Source organism: Marmota marmota, unplaced genomic scaffold (genome assembly GCF_001458135.2).
Source record: "Marmota marmota marmota unplaced genomic scaffold, marMar, whole genome shotgun sequence".
NCBI classification, from domain to species: domain Eukaryota; kingdom Metazoa; phylum Chordata; class Mammalia; order Rodentia; family Sciuridae; genus Marmota; species Marmota marmota.
In genome coordinates, this window is record NW_026000101.1 from 4,763,839 (window position 1) to 4,781,688 (window position 17,850).

General features: G+C 37.2%; 1 protein-coding gene across 1 annotated transcript in view; it reads left to right on the plus strand.

Annotated features, from left to right (window-relative positions):
• Window positions 1-17,850, plus strand: part of Ctnnal1 (catenin alpha like 1) — a 47,665-nt gene that overhangs the window by 12,830 nt on the left and 16,985 nt on the right. The window contains exons 5-11 of the mRNA XM_015492108.2: window positions 729-818; window positions 1,837-2,007; window positions 5,245-5,445; window positions 7,421-7,507; window positions 10,873-11,031; window positions 11,376-11,468; window positions 15,871-16,021. Coding sequence (XP_015347594.1) covers window positions 729-818; window positions 1,837-2,007; window positions 5,245-5,445; window positions 7,421-7,507; window positions 10,873-11,031; window positions 11,376-11,468; window positions 15,871-16,021 — 952 coding nt within the window. The remainder of the gene's footprint in view (window positions 1-728; window positions 819-1,836; window positions 2,008-5,244; window positions 5,446-7,420; window positions 7,508-10,872; window positions 11,032-11,375; window positions 11,469-15,870; window positions 16,022-17,850) is intronic.

Here is a 17,850-nt window from a genome sequence, read left to right on the forward strand (position 1 = left end):
ATCTCCCTGGATCCTGCAGTTATCAGGATCATCAGACATCTTGCACCTGGCAGTTTTACCACCCACATCCAGCAATTGCTGATTAGAGAGCTTCCCTATCCCCAGCATATAAATACCCCTGTGTGAACAATAAAAGTTTGCAGCTTGATCAGAATTCCTGTCTTGCTGCCATCCTTCTGTGTCTCTTGTCCCTATTGTGAATTGTGCTCCTATAAACATGGCTCCCGCCTCCATTGCTATAGTGTGGTGACTTTAATTCTTCAGGATAAATATCAAGGAGTCATATGGTAGTTCCATGCCTGGTCTTTTGAGGAACCTCCATACTGATTTCTATAATGGTTGTACCAATTTACAGTCCCACCAACAGTGTAAGTGTGTTCTTTTTTATCCACATTCTCTTCATTATTATTATTTTTGGAGCTTACATTTTAGTGAGGATGGGAAGAGACGGTAAAACATAAATTGACAACTGTTAACTAAAACCTTGGAGAATGGAACTGTGGATATGGGTGTGGTGACTACTGTGTTTAGATGGAGACGGTAACAGTTCATAAAACTTTGTCCTGGGTTCTTTTTCTTTTTCTTTCTTTGTTTCTTCCCCCGCACCCCCCCCCCCCCCCACCTAACAATGTTACTGAATTTTTAAGTAATGTTGAATAAATGACTTTTCAGAAATTGGTTTGTTTATATGATCTTAAACGGTTCAGTGATTTTTATTTCATCTTTAGGATTTGAAAGATGAAAAGAAAAAGGCAAAAATGGCAGCAGCTAGGGCAGTTCTTGAAAAGTGTACAATGATGCTTCTCACAGCTTCAAAGGTAAGAAGGTTTTTGTTTTACTCTGTTATAAATTGTAGTCAGAAAACCCATTAAGGACATCTAATTTATCTATTTCATGTCTTTATAAAGATTAAAGTGGTGACTTAGAAACTAGGCCTTGAATAGTCAAATCTCAGTTATTTGCAAGAATGCTAACTTTCTGCTCCAGCTCCAAACAGTGATTAATCTGCGAGTCAGCCTTGGAGGAGCAGCTAGGTGGAGAGGGTGCTGTGAGTCAAGGGCTGCCAGACATGCTTGCTCCTGCAGGAGGGAGCCAGCCCATGTGCTCTAGAAAAACACTGGGCAAGTTAGGATTGGTCAAGTAACAGCGCAGTGTGAATCGGCCCTTAGTTTGTTTATTCTGTAAATTCATACCTCTAATTCCTTTATCTCCTTTTTACAAAATTAACAATCAGGAGCTTGTATTTCCAAATAGCAGCTGGCCCGCAAATTGGTACAATTCAAGAATGAACTAGCAAGTGTCTCATTAGCAGTTTTTTTTTTTAGCACCACCTTTCTGCTAGAGTACTTACTCTGTGCTGGGATCAGCGAGGCCACAAAAACAGAGACTTAATGAAGCCCATCCAGACAGCTCCATTCATATTTAGGCCCTTGAGTAGTTTTTCACATACATCATTTTTTAGAAGTCCAAGTTGTAGCTCTAGTCATGTATCATCTTGTTTATTTTTCTTCATTCCTTTTTAGTTCTTGCATGTGTAAGGCAACATTTAAAAAATGGTTTTAATCATAATGCAGAAATAGTTTTATTTCCCCCAAAGAATTTCAGGCAAGCTTATCGTTGAAGTGTACAGATACAGTTTTGCACTCTGCGTTTTTCACTTAACCTTGCTATCGCTTTTTACTCATCCTGCTTCCACTCTAGTGAGGAGAGGCAGCTGGGGGAGCCAGGGACCCAGGAGACTTGGGTAAAGAACCATTTTTATTAGCATGACATGTTCTCTGTAAGATTTTGTGGGTCATGAATGGGTCACATATTAAGATTTTCTATTATTTGAAGACATGTCTCAGGCATCCCAACTGCGAATCAGCTCATAAAAACAAAGAAGGAGTGTTTGACCGAATGAAAGTGGCATTGGATAAGGTCGTTGAAATTGTGACTGACTGTAAACCAAATGGAGAGTCTGATATTTCATCTATCAGTATTTTTACTGGAATTAAAGAATTCAAGGTAAGAATAAAGAAAGTATATAGTTTTTTTCTTTGATTTTAAGGAAGTATTGTTATGTAAGTTACCATATTTTTGTGTAAAGATTTACAGTGATGCTCCACAAAAGCAAATTTATCTCTTTATAGCAGCATTACTATATACAAACCTAATATTCCGTAACATTTGGCTTAGTATTTTATTTACAAAAGATAATGGTCTTTGCTTGTAGTAGCTGCTCTGATCCTGTTGAGCTGTATGGTTTAGTCATAGCCTCCTGTTTAGAAGAATGATCTTTTCCCCCTTTTTTGAGCAATACCATACCATCCATGGTGATAACAGTCAGCAAATCATTTCTGCTAGGATCTCTGCTCTTCCTTGTGCCATAAGGCTAATATTTGAGACCGTAATATTATAATAGTATTAACAATTAAAATTTAAAATAAGCAATAATACTAAAAGTTATTGAGTTCTTACTCTGTGCCAGTCCTGGTCTGAGTGCTTTAAATGTGAACTTATATGCATCACAGGAACTGTTGACATTGTCCCCGTTGTATGGCTGAGGATACTTAGACACAGATGAGATTAACTAGCTAGCTAGAAAGCACCAGAGTTGGGATTTGAAGCTAGGAAGTGTGGTTCCAGGCAGTCTGACTTCTTGTGGAAAGTCTGAAAGATAAAGGTGTTCTCAGGGTATGGGCAGTGTCTGAGCCAGGAGGACCCCAGGAACACATCTAGTACAGTGCTCTCATTTAGCAGATGCAAAAACCAAGGCCCTGAGAAGTTTTCCAACATGCTGAGAGTTACCCCACCCATCATAAACAGGGCTGAGACAGGAATGGTGTTCTTTCTTGCTTACTATACTTAAAATTGTATGAAGTAGAGAAAGTAGCAGAACATTTATTTATTTATTTATTTGGTACTTAGGATTGAACCCAGGGGTGCTTAACCACTGAGCCACATCCCCAACCCTTTTTTTATATTTTACTTAGAGATAGATCTCGCTGAGTTGCTTAGGGCCTCACTAAGTTGTTGAGGCTGGCTTTGAACTCATGATCCTCCTGCCTCAATTTCCCGAGCTGCTGGGATTACTGGCATGAACCACCATGCCCAGCAGAGGCCATGTTCTTTATAAATATTGTATTTAATCCCCCACTGCCTTTTTGGGTGGGTGTATTTATGTCCCCACCCCCTTTTTTAGGAAGAAAGCTAATGAATGGTAAAGAAGGGAAGTGGGACCTTCTGTAGATCCTAGGATACTCTAGTTCTCAAATTTGACCTTTCAGCTTACACCTCTGGGTTTCTTTCTTTCTCTGATGCCAGTCCTATTCCTGCATCTCTTCCTGAGGGGACAGAAGCTGCAAGGACCAGTTAGAAATGTTGCCAAATCTGAGAGATTAGTTTTCTGATTCCCTCTTCTTACAAGTGCTGAGGGAGGAGATCTGTTGCCAAGCATCGAAGGCTAACTAGGGAAACAAGTGGGCTTAGAAGCAGATCTAAGCCTTGCTTCTTCGTTTCTGGTTTCAGAGTAAGCAGGAGTAGTGCTTGCCTGCCTCTGCTGCTGACTGCCCTTGCTGCTGACCCTTTCAGGATGAAGCACTTCAGAGGGCAGAGGCTCATTGTCAGTGGCTTCCTTTTGGCATTTTTTTTTTTTTTCTGATGGGGAATATAATCTGTAGAGGGAAATTGGGTACTTTTCTGTATTTGGTATTATGTATAAATGGACAAATCTTATGGAAACATAAATCACTAGCCTTCAAAAAGTTCTACCAAACTCTACTAAGTTGCTGTCTAAAAACATACATGTTCTCTTGAAAAGGAAAGTAAAAACCTTATTATAAATGATGTGAGATCAACATGACTATTTTTTATGTTTTAATTAGTTAAGTTCTTAAATTCTGATGCTCACAGTTGATTCTATACCTCACTATAATCCATGTTCTTTCTTAGCTTAAAAGAAAAAATCCTGTAAACCTAAGAATGAGTGATTTACTGAATTTTGGTACTCCCATATAACCTCTTGATTTTCCTAAACTTTTGTATTTTCATGGTTCATGTTAAAATGGGTCATAGGTAGGGTTAACTTGCAATATTTGTGACAGGACTTTAAACTGCAAAGCAAATGTAAGCCATCCTTATCAGCATGTTCATCATCACCACACTCCTTTTTTCCTGGTGGCCCCCCCAAGTTGTCTCTCACATATTTCATAGACTAAAAGTTAAAGTGGCATAGTGTGTCTTCAAAAGCTAAGAGAGAGAAAGATTGCACAAATGAGCCCGTGTTCATACAGTCAGGCAACTCCGGACATAGAATGACTGAAGTTTTTGGGGGGTTTGGGAGATGAGAGACTGTTAGAGAGGTTTATAAAGACAAGACCACAGAGGATTTTGTGCTATATCATAGAAGTCTGGGCTTGATTTTGTAGATGGGAAAGAGCTGATTATAGGTTATGTGGCAATAGAAGAGGGCTTATGTTTTGGAAAGATTATGTGGCCCCTCTGATTGAGGTTATCTGGGTCATTGAGGTCTATTGGGGACATAAAACAAAATGTAGGGAGACCAGTTAGATGACTAGGAAAGTTTTTTGATGAATTAATAAAGGAAAATTGATGTTTTTCCCAGTCTCTCTCACCCTCCACACCTATCCCCCGGGCTCAGTACATATTCATGTTTGGGTGTAACATATCTTACAGAACTTTGCTTAGGCATTTTCTCAGATGTAAATTAGTTAAGTTTTAATTAGTTAAGTTCTTAAATTCAGAAGCTCACAATTGATTCCATACCTCACTATAATCCATGTTCTTTCTTAGCTTAAAAGAAAAAATCCTGTATACCTAGGATGGAATGATTTACTGAATTTTGGTACTCCCGTATAATCTCTTGATTTTTCCCAAACTTTTCATATTTTCGTGGTTCACGTTAAAATGGGTCTTACGTAGGATTAACTTGCAATATTTGTGACAGGACTTTAAAATGGAGGCTGTTTCATTTTTTTCCTGCCAGTTGCTATGTGATGCTGCTCTTTTTGTCTTAGCAGTCACTGATCTTCTGGGAATGTCATTATATTAACAACTCTAGGAATGAGGCTATGCATGTCCCTGATGACTCTTGAACAATGTGTTCTCCTGGGGTAGTGAAAAGTATAGTTATCATTGTAGGCTATATTTCCTCTCAGCTGGGAAAGAAATTGATAGTGTTTAGCCCATTTTTATCAGGTGGGAATATTGATTCACAGGAATGTATATTCTTTTTATTCTCAGATGAATATTGAAGCTGTACGGGAGAACCCTTATTTTCAGTCCAAAGAGAACCTTTCTGCAACATTGGAAGTCATCTTGGAGCGCACGGAGGATTTCACAGATTCTGCTTACACCAGCCATGAGCACAGGGAACGCATCTTGGAACTGTCAACTCAGGCGAGAATGGAACTGCAGCAGTTCATTTCTGTGTGGATTCAAGCTGTAAGAACTTTTTTCCATCAAAGTAAATCTTATATAGTAGCTTTTCAGTAATGTTTTGAGACATGTGGAGGCTAACATAATCACCAGGAAGATGAATTTGGTCAACATGAAATGAAGATGTCCCATCTCTTTTCTCCCTCCTAGTTGGCCAAAACATCTTTCCCATCCAGCATTCACAGTATGTGACATTTTCCAGGCCAGTCCAGACTCTGCTACTGTCACCATGTTTAGTTTGCCCTGTTGTTTCCACTCTTCCACCAAACTCACCTCTACAAAATTTCTTCCCAGAATGCTTCTTCAGAGTGAAGCACAGAGGGGTAGATTCCTACCTAGAGGTTCTTGGTATCTGACTCTTACTGCTGGAGCCATGCAGATGTGTACAGTTCTTAACTCTGAGGACAGCTGATTGATAGACACAGTGCTATAGGACATTTGCTGAGGTTTAGATGCAATGGAAGACAAGGGTAGATCCCTCTAGCAGGTAAAAATCTTTCATTCTTGGACAGATTCCTGGTCTTAATCCATTGGAAGCTGTTTAGTGGACCTCAAATAGGTTATTAGTGTGCTTAAAATATGGGAGGCTCTTTGGGCATGACTGGTAAAGAGAACAGCAAGTGTGTTCTCCATCTTTCATAGCAGTGGATTGCAAAATGGAGGGACAGGCCTGAGGCATGTCGTTGGCACCATTTATACATTTTTTTCTTAGACCTAGGCTATGTCAGAAAAGTATTTCACATGACATATAACACACAGGAGAAATAGAACTAATCCAGAGTCACAAAAAAGCTTTGGCTGTAAAGATGAAGGAAGGTGAATATGGTTGAGATCATGAAAAACGAAGCAGCCATCTACTTTATGGTAACTGAATTGATTTATTAATGAAGAGTAGATATGAATTACAGATTTCTCAGATATTTTATTGGTATCATAATAGAGCAAATGCTCATTAAGGAGGAATCTTACCGTAGAGTGGTATAAAAGACTCAAGCAATATTTTGTATTTAGTTTGAATTATCTATGTGACATTTAACACTGTAGATTACTGTTAAATTTTAAGTTAAACATTATAAAGAGCTTCTTGTGTTGAAATGCTCTGTTAGAAATCTGATTTTACCAATTCTTACATTTGCAATTAACACCCTTCACATATTTCACAAGCACTCAGTTCCGATTCTGCACCAGATAGACTTTTTTTTTTTTTTAAAGCAGTTCTTACTGAGTGCCTTTTATATGCCAGGCACCAGAAACTTAAAAGAAGAATAAGATACCCCCCCCCCAAAAAAAATTTTTTTTGTAAGAACATGTGTTGAGAGGGTTTGCAATAGGATAAGTTTGTGCTTAGCAAGAGGAATCAAGAATACTTCATGAAGGCATTGACATTTGACTTTGATTTACTTATTTAAAGAATTGAACACCTCAGACCTGCCATGTACTGTGCCAGGTACTATGGATTCAGTGGTGATCTCAGGTTTTGTGGAACTTTCATAGGCCTAATGGTGAAGAGAGCCTTTAAACAAACAAATATAAACTAAAAATGAAATATATAATTGTGAACTGGAATGATTTCTTAGAGAAAAATTTAGAGTGCGTTTGGAAGAGGTTCATATCTAGATTGGGAAATAACCTGAGAAGGCTTTCTGAGAAAGTAACATTTATGTAAGGTCTTATAGTACTTTGATTTTTAACTAGGTTAAGAGTGAAGGGGATGAACATTCCAGATAGAAAATGAAAGAGATTAGTTTAGACATGAGTTTATTAAAGAAAATGAGTTTTTAAAAATTCACGTGTTTATAATTAGTATGGAAAAATAACTAAAATTTTATTTTCCACTTTAATCATGAGCAGGTACGTTTTAACAATAAACTTTATTATATCAAAAGATATAAATTATTATAATTTACAATTTAAATGAAGTTTGAATACTAGATTTAAAAATGACATAACATTATATATATATACTTCTTAAAATTTTTAGCAAAGCATCAAAACAAAAAGTATTGCTGAAGAATTGGAACTCACTGTTTTGAAAATCAGTCACAGTCTCAATGAACTTAAGAAAGAAGTAAGTATGGTTTGAAATTTAGCCTCTTTTAATTTTCAGTATGAATGAAATGCATGTGTATTAATGTGTGACTAGAAAATGGATAAAATTTTTCCCTTTGACATAGTTTGAAGCCACCATTTATTTGTGTTATCATTCTCAAAGCTTATACATGAATACTCACAGCAACTTCATTTTTAATGGCCCCAAACTGGAAGCAACCTAAATTTCCACAACAAGGGAATTGATAAATGACTTTTTCTGTAACTCTACCAAGTAGTACTTGGCAACTTAAAGGAACAGTATGCAGCAATCTGGATGAATCACTAAAACACTATACTAAAGGGAAGAAGAGCCAGGCACAAAAGTGTGTGTGTGTGTGTGTGTGTGTGTTTGTTTACATTGTGAAAAAAAGTTCTAGACAAGGAAAAACTATTTTTTAATGACAGAAATCAGGTTAGTGGCTGCCTGAAGTCAGAAATTGAGGGATGTTAACGGATGCAATGGTGCAAGACTAATCCCAGTGATTTGGGAGGTGAGGCAGGAGGATCTCAAGTTCAAGATCAGCTTTGGCAACTTAGTAGACCCCATCTCAAAGTTAAAAAAAAAAGTCAAAATACATAAAGGCTAGGGGATGTAGCTCATTGGCTAAGGGCCCCTGTGTTCAATTCCTAGTACTACTACAACATACAACAAAAACAAAAACAAAACAAAACAAGAAAGAAAAGAAACTGGGGGAAGCCTCTATAGAGTAATAAACTAATAATATAATATTGATTATAGTAGGGTTATATGGCTTATGTGTTTGCAAAACTTATAAAACTGGGTTGGAGTTGTGGCTCAGTGGTAGAGTGCTTGCCTAGCATATGTAGGGCTGGGTTTGATTCTTAGCACTACATACATAAAGGTCCATAACAACTAAAAAAAAAAAAAAATTTAAAAACAAAAAAACTCATAAAACTGTACCTTTAAGTTGGATATATTTAAATTAACCTCACTAGAGATTTCCCTGTTCTTAAATAAAAACTTGGTCATCTCATGACTTATTGGACCACTCAGGTAATTGGAAGTCCTGTGGTTACTTTAAGACAGGGGTTTGTTCATAAACTACCTCTGGATTGTCTGTTTTCCTAGGTAGTGTTGTGGGACAAAATTCTGCCCACTTAGTGTGCAGGCTATCTACTGTTTTCTTTCTGTAATAGCACAGTGGAGAGTTGAAATGAAGCCTGTGTGGCCTGTAAAGCCTAAAATAGTTACTATCGGCCCATTTATAGAAAATGTGTGCCGATCCTTACTTTCAGTGTTAAAGCACAGTCTCAGTTCAGAAATCAGAAGGTTCACTCCAGTCTTCATTCAGTGGTAGGACTTCTCTGCTGCTCCCAGCCCCTGGCAGAGCTTTTGGGAGAGATGTGTTCTCTTTTCTTTTCCACTCCCCTCATCCTCCACAGTGTAGCTGCTGTTACTGATGTTTGCAGGCTGTGGCACAGGGAGAGAAAAGAGAAAGATGGGGTGGAAAGTTCTTAAGGACTAGTTCCCCTGTACGATGGCTTTGGCCTTAGTAGACCCTTGAAGCAGACTCTGTCTCATGGATGCTTGTGTGTGTCCCTCAGAGGCTCTCCTCCACACTATAACTGCCAAGTCTTATTACTCTCTCTACTCTGAAGGGTGCTTGAAGAGGGCCTCATAATAAGCACTTATCAGCTCTTCAGAGAGATCCTCCTCATAAAAATTTCTCCCTATCTTGTTTTCATAATTCTTTTATGTTTTTTGAAGTGAGTCAAAGGCTTAAATTGGGTTTTGGATGTTTCTTTTTAAAATTATGTGCATGATGATCTGTTTCACATCTCAACCTGGATCTGACACCTCTGTTGAAACCTCCATTCAAACCCCCATTGAACTTAGAAGAAGGTCATGGTTTTCTATGCCTTAAAACAAAGCCTACCCATACCATTTCAGCCTATTCAATTTTAGCTAGACTATTGTTGAAATCCTGTACTCTCAATGCAGCATGAAATCCTTTGGTGATAGACTGAGGGACTTTTCATAGGTTTCATTTTCTTAGCTCTTAGATGGACATAACCACATCAACCTATAAGGATTAAGGGAGCTGAAGTATATAAAGCTGCTGTCAGGACATGGCACAGAGCATGTTTGCCTTTTTTTCTTTTTCTTCCCTATGGTTGTTAATGGATTGTCCCCAGAACCATTTGTAAGAGTTATGTGACCTTGGCAAGTAACTCAATCTCTATGGACCTGTTTCATAGAAAAATAAAGGGTTGGCATTAGATATTCTCTGAAGCCCTGCTGGTTAAACAAAATCTTATACAATTCTTACATGGCTTTAGTTTTTAAAGGAAAACAAATCTTAATGTCTTTGTTTCTGGCTGTTATTATTCTCACTTGGTTGCTGAATGCAGATAATCCTATTGTTAATTTTGTAGAAAGTCCTGTAATTTGAATTGACATTGGATTATTTCTAGGAAAAAAGAAATTGCTTCATTTAAATAGGCTTAATTCAAGTCAAATTTTCCTTAGAATGATGGAAAAATGATGAAAAATAATCTCTTTCAGGACAACAAATCACCTGTTACATTATTAAAAAAGAAAGAGGTAGGATAAGAAGAAAACATTTTTAGAGTTAATAGTATTCAGAAATATTCAGAGAGTGAACCATGCTTAAAATCCATTCCCCTACAAAGTCAATCATTGCTTTAGGGTTTGGGATACCTTGTATCTGTTGTTTCCATCAGGATCCACTTTATTATTAGAATAGAGAGTAAAGTTCTGGATAGCAACCATCACTGACTGTACACCACTGAGAGCAGGGACTGGGTCCTACTTGTCATGGATGTCTAGCCTCTAGGGCAGTGCCTGCCACGATATGGGTATTTAATAACATTTCATTAAATATTTAATTGAATCTCACATTGACACTTCTTCAAAAGTGTGCTAAAAGACTTCTTTAGTGATCATGAACTCCCATTTGATTTTTTCCTCTTAGCACTCTGAATATAATACGTTCAATACTGTGAATTCCTCACTAACTCTAAGAGTAGCAGAAACATTGTTGTCCAAGAGAGAAGCTGTGTGGGAAAGAGCCGATTGATTATAGGATGAAAAGAGCCCTGGCTGCTCTGCACTGGATGGCCAGGTCATCTTTCCCAGACAGCAGTATCACCAGCCCCAGGGGATGCAAGAGAAAAGGCCTCACCTGGTCCTTGGGAGGGACTACACTCTCTAGGGCTCCACAACTCGAGTTACCTCAGCCCATCAAATGGGACTGCTTTGAGGCTTTTGTTCTGTAGTTAAGTGCTTGTCAGGTGATTGGTGACAAAATGTTTTTTTTTTTTCTTTCCTTCATTGCCCTTCACACCCAACATCTGCAGCTTCACAGTACAGCAATGCAGCTGGCAGCAGATCTGTTAAAATACCATGCTGACCACGTGGTTTTAAAAGCATTAAAACTTACTGGAGTAGAAGGAAATTTAGAAGCTTTGGCTGAATATGCCTGTAAACTCTCTGAACAGAAAGAACAGCTTGTTGAGGTGAGTAATAGGTTTGCTTGCTAAAAAAAATTGTAGTTTATGATACAACAGCTAAACAGTCAGGAGAAAATGTTGAGTACAGTTTTTGGTTAAAGTCCTGATCAGATTGGAAGTAGAGATAATATGCTTTGCTTTTATTTGTTTCCACTTTGACCCTAGAGAGTCTGTTGGTGAACAATATAGCTTTTTAATAATTTTGGTAATATGCAAATGTATTTTTATAGATTTTAATAAATTTTATTTGTAAAATTTAACTTTCTTTATAATTATGAAGTAACAATTATGAAGTGTAATTGTGAAGGATGTGAATATGGAAGTTGAATTATAGACTTGTTTTCTTGTAGACCTGTCAATTATTGAGACATGTATCTGGGACAGAACCTCTTGAAATAACCTGTATACATGCAGAGGAGACATTTCAGGTGACTGGCCAACAGGTAGGCTTAATAGCAGATTCTTTCCTCCATATTATGTCTTATCTGTTTGCTATAATGAATTTTGAGGAAGGAAGGTGTAAAGGGTTCTGCATAACTGGAGGCCAGATCTACTGAGAGAAAGCAAGATATATCTGTCTGTTCATTGGTAATATGCTGGAAATATGGCTGACATTCCATTGGATTATCTAGTTGTCTGTCAAATTGGAGATTGGCACCCTGAAATTCTAGTTTATATTTATTTTAAATGAAGCTGTTTATAATGCTATAACATGTTTAGAAGTAAACTACCATTATGTAATGAACCATAAGAATAATCTCACATTTCAACCTAATAATTCCTAAAGGTATAGGGGGATTTAAAAAACAAAACAATTCTTGTTACATTATTTATAATAAAATTCAATTGAAACAATAACTATTCTTAAATTAGGCAAAATATTTGAAAATATTAAATTGTAATATATTATAATGTTAAAATGATAATATGATAATCAGAATTAGCAACATCAAAATATTTTGTTACAAAGTTAAAAGAAGTGGTACGCAGATTTGTGTGTATTCTATAATTGCTACTATACAAAATGTACGTACCCGTGAAAATGATTATATGGGAATATGCAGAAATTAAAATTCTGCCTATTTAGATTATGAGTTATTTTTCTAAATTTTCTATAGTGTTACTTATTCTTTATAATTTAAAAAGCCTTTTTAAAACTGATATCCCATTTGTTTATACTTGGGCTTGAACTCAGGAGCACTCAACCACTGAGCCATATCCCCAGACCTTTTTATATTTTATTTTATTTATTTATTTTTTGTGCTGCTGAGGATTGAACTCAGGGTCTTGTGCATGCAAGGCAGACACTCTACCAACTGAGCTATATCACCAGACTCCTTATATTTTATTTTGAGACAGGGTCACACTAAGTTGCTTAGGATCTTGCTAAGTTGCCAGGCTGGCTTTGAACTTGTGATCCTCTTGCCTCAACCTTCCAAATCACTGGGATTACAGGCATGTGCCACTGTACTCAGCCAGATATTCCATTTAATATTGTCTCTGTCAAATTTTATAACCTAAAGACAAAAAAATTCTTTTTTTTGAGCCCAAGCTCTAAAATAGTGTTCCAGATGTTCTTATTTAATTTATCATGGTCAACTGAAAGAGCTTGATCTTAAATTGCAATTTTGAATGATGAATGTCAAGTTCCTGAATATTTGAGTTATATCCAATAACAGTAAAAGTAACCTAGAGACAGTTAAGTTGTAGTCCTCTAGCACGTTGGATGCTAGAGGGAGATTGCATGCCTCCTCTAGAGATCTGTGTCCAAAGCTTATCATGGAAGTGGGAGCTACCTGAGTCAGCTTCCGTAATGATCATATATATGCAGAATACCATTGCAAACAGGGCATCTCTGCTTAGTGGGTGAAACCAAGGCTTTAATATCTGTCTGTTCACGTGAGGGTCAGCCCACTTGCCTTGGTAACTAATATATTTTTGAACTGGAGTGTTTGGCTTTCTTGCCATGTGCAATCAGTTCTTGTTCCTATCCTCAGGCTCCATTTGCCATCCGTTTTCTGCCTATGTTACAAATAGCATCTCTTAAGTACTTTGTTTAGAGAGTGATTATTACATGAAAGATAAAATATTAGCTGTTCATTAATTCATTCATGTAGCAACTAACACAAGATCAAACATGAAATACCCAAATAACAGTGGCTTAAAGCAATCGGCTGCTCCCTTATTGATAGTCCTGATTGGTGGCATGGCTTTCCTCCTCTTGGCAACCTAGGCTTCATCTTGTGACTTGCTAGCCTGCAGGAGCTCAGACTCCCTGCTGGGTCCAGTGCATTGAACCTTCATATGGGGCAGGGAGAGAGCACTAAGGCGCATGAGAGAGGTTTGAATGGGCCAGGCATGGAAGTGGTGGCCCAGGCTAAAGTGAACAGAATTTAGTCAATGGCCATACCCCTTGTGGAGAGCAGGCTATCCTGCTGAATTACTCCACCATGTATAGACCAGTAGTTCTCAGACTGTGCCTAAATCTATGTTACTCCATTTTATAAAGCAGTAGTTTTACCATAAGCCATTTTAAGTTTTAAGTGCTGAGGTGGAGTGGTCTTTGCATGGTTAAAATCAGACAGGAGAAACTACCCTCTGCTGAAGTCCAAGGAAGAGATTTGGAAGTTCACTGCAGTGGTGGAGTGACTCTTTACTTAATTTTGACAAGTAAACAACTACCATCTGCCTAGTACAATAATAAGGCACAAACTGTTAAATAAATTAATTGTGCTATCAAAAATGACCACCCGTGACTTATTGAATTAGTCAGAAGCACATGAATGCATGGGTGTATCACACTCATACTGGAAAAACCAGGCCCATGAGCCCATTGAACATTTTATTTTATTATTTTTTTTTTTTACAAGAGAGAGTGGAGAGAGAATTTTTTTAATATTTATTTTTTAGCTTTTCGGCGGACACAACATCTTTGTTTGTATGTGGTGCTGAGGATCGAAGCCGGGCCACACGCATGCCAGACGAGCGCGCTACCGCTTGAGCCACATCCTCAGCCCCCCCATTGAACATTTTAGACCACCAAATGAAGCTATCCCTTTGCTTGAGACCCATAAAAGGAGGAGCACCCCAAGTCTAGACACAGCCACACTCTGACTTCCTCACACTAGATACAGTCACACTGTGACTTCAAGAATCAGTGAGGGGAAAGGGGGAAAAATAAAAAACAAGAGAGAGAAATGAATTATAGTAGATGGGGTAGAGAGAGAAGATGGGAGGGGGGATAGTAGAGGATAGGAAGGGCAGCAGAATACAACATACACTAGTTTGGCAGTATGTAAAAAAGTGGATGTGTAACCAATGTGATTCTGCAATCTGTATACGGGGTAAAAATGGGAGTTCATAATCCACTTGAATCAAATGTATGAAATATGATATGTCAAGAACTATGTAATGTTTTGAACAACTAATAAAAAATAATAATCACTTGTTGTGACTCTTGCCCAAGAAAATCTCCACAGCAGTGAACTTCCAAATCTCTTCCTTGGACTTCAGCAGAGGGTAGTTTCTCCTGCCTGTTATGACCATGCAAAGACCATTCCTAGCTGACACTCTGAAACTTATCCTCTTGCAGGATCTTGACCTAAAATAAAATCCTATGCTTTGATAGCTCTGTCCCCTGAACAAGTTTTTTGTCTGGTTCCCAATATCATCTGACCACATACAGTGACTTGTTGCCTTTCTGTTTGCTGCTCTCAGTTCAGCCTCTTGAACCCCTGTGGCTTTCTTAACCTTTCTGTAAATTATACATATAATTGTGTAAGGTGTGATATGTGACTTGAATGTATTAGCTGTTAGAAATCAAGGCTGGAATAACAGAACTTGTGTTTGCCCAGTTTATGACTATCAGGTGACCTGCAAGTATTCATCCACTGATGAAAATGAATTTATTGTTATTCAAGAATTTGTGACATTGTGGAAAGACACACGTTTGGTCTCTGTTAATGATACAGCTTGCTCATGACACCCCTCTACCAGGGAGCCTGGGAAATATAATCTTACTGTGTGTTGGGGGCAGGGTGGTGACAATATTTTGATGAAAATATAACTGTCTCTACAATAATTCTTTAAATTATTCACACATTTATTTAGCCCATATAGTGGTATGTAAAAGTATGAGGCAGATTCTTGCCCATTTTACTGTTTTGTGAGAGGCGGGATGATGTGGTGGAAAGAGTCTGGACTGTGTGTCAGGTAGATCTGAGTTCACTCATCAGCTTGGCATATACTAGATACAGGTCCTTGGAAAAGTTACTTGGCATCTCTGAGCTTCAGTTTCTTTAGCTGTAAAATGGGAATAATGCTTATTTGAGAAGGGTAATATTTTGTGTGTTTTTGAGGATTAATGTATATCAAACATTTATAAGGCACAGTGTTTTGAGCATGTTATTGTCTACCATGTACTCACAGGTGTGTGTACATGTTACTACTACCAATACTACGGTCTACCTACCATTACTCCTGCTGCTTCACCACTATTACTTTCTCTTCTACTACCATATACAGTACACTATTTGTAGTCAGAGTGTATGTCTTTGAATTGTGCTACAGAAATAACTTTGTTGAAATAGTCTTCCTTGAATAAAGATAATTGCCCCCTGAATGTAGGGGCAGTAACGTATACTGTTTATCTGTAAGTCAGATTTAAGAAACAGCAGGTCTTATTCTATTGTGTATCTCTATATTACTCAACATAGGGCTTGTAGAAATTATTTAATAGTTGTTTTTTGAATTGAATTGAACAGTACAGACTTAAGTTTGGTCTCCAATGTGATTCTGAGGGCTAAGATTTAAAAATCCATGCCTGTGTATGTTGTGTTTCTTTAGATAATTTCTGCTGCTGAAACACTGACATTGCATCCATCTAGTAAAATTGCTAAAGAAAACCTTGATGTATTTTGTGAAGCTTGGGAATCTCAGATTAGTGACATGTCAACACTGCTAAGAGAAATCAATGATGTGTTTGAAGGAAGACGAGGTGAGAAACTGTCCACATATTTTATGATTTTTCTCCTTTATGTTTTATTATTTTAATGTAGCTCCATAAGTTTTTTAATTGGAAGCCTCAGATGCAAAATGAGTTATCATGTTATAACCCAGCTGAATAATTTCTTGAATATCTGCCATAGAAAATTGATAAAAATATTTTGTCTTTATTTTTAGTGTCTAAACAGTACAATTTGTGGTATTATAACATAGTAGGTTTCTCTGAATTAACATTCTAGCTTTCCTATTGAAATATTATTTTAAAAATTTCTTCTAAATCATTTTGAATTTTAGTACAAAAGCTCTTCTATTAATACAGAGATTTTCTGATTTAATTCTACTAACTTCATAATGAAATGAATGTAGTTATTTGATTTTTGAATTGCTTTCCTTCCACTTGGATGGAATCTCTTTCCTTGATGACTACATAAACTTGGAATATTGCCTGTGGTGGGTAAGTTCATTGGTATTTCTACAACATATAGACTAGTACCATACATTGTATAGGAAGGCATCATTTTTGCTCATTATTTTCATAACTGCTGGGACTTTTATTTTTCCATTGTATTGTGTGTTCTGTTATTTGTTTATGCATTTTTATGTATATATACATATTTTTTTCCCTTTGAATGATTTCTGTTAGTGTCAAAGCATGATTTAAAAAATAAAATGTCATTTAAAGTTATAATATCAAATTACATGTTTACTTTCACTGAAGATGAATATTTAAACACCTCATTAGAAAGACCCATTCAAGATTAATGTTATTTGCTTAGAAATCAGGGAATGATAGACCTTCTAGTTATAACATCATTTGTAAAGTATAATAAGTATTTACTGTTCTTCTATATTTAAAGATTTCTGCAATAGCTAATGTGGATGGTATATCACTTTGAAGCTTTGCTAAAGGATTTATAATTACAGGGATCTTTATGTGAGGCAAGTTTTGTATGTTAAAAGGTTAGGTCCACATTTAAGGAAGTATCACTTAGCCATAGGGATTGCTAGGAAATGAAGAGAAGTGGCTTGGTGTGGTGAAAGGACACCTGTCTGGGAGAGCCAGAGCACCTGCTAGGCCCAGCTCCTTCTCTAGCTGGACTCAGGCAAGCACTCCTTGCCCTGGCTGTGAGTGTCCTCAGCTCAGTGACGAAGGCCATCAGCTGAGTGGTTTCAGAAGCTCTGCCAATTCTAAAAGTCTTTTGTGAGCACTCCATGAAGTTGATGTCCTTTTGAGCTTTGGGCGAGTGAGATTCCATGAAAAATAAAACCACGGGCTACTAGTGTCTGTGTGGGTAACATTATAAATATGATATTTATATTTATATTTGGAGGCATATAAATCATAATAATATAAACATACAAATGAAATACTGAGAAATTACTGTGTGCCAGGTTCTTTGATAAGTGCTAGATGTGCATTATCTCATTTCATCTTCTCAGTGACTCTATGAGATTATATTTCCATATTTTATTTATGATAAAACTGAGGTTTGAAGAAGTAAATGTCAGTGTCCCACAGTGAAGAAGCTACAGAGACCTGGGAGTTGTGCTTCATCTAAATGAAGCCAAAGATAAATATTACCAACCACTCATCCACTCTTATCACTAAATTATTCTGATGAGAATGAACTGATTCTGTGAAAAATGCTCACAACTGCCATGCAGGGTTTTACTCTTGTCTTTGAATTTTTTCCAGAAATGGCTGGGAGATCCCAAAGATGATGTTATAGCCCTTGCTCTGAACTTTCAGAGCAAGGAGCAAGCAGTTGAGGGCCAGAAGACTGGATCTTTGTTTTAGTCTACTACTTATTAGCTGATGAT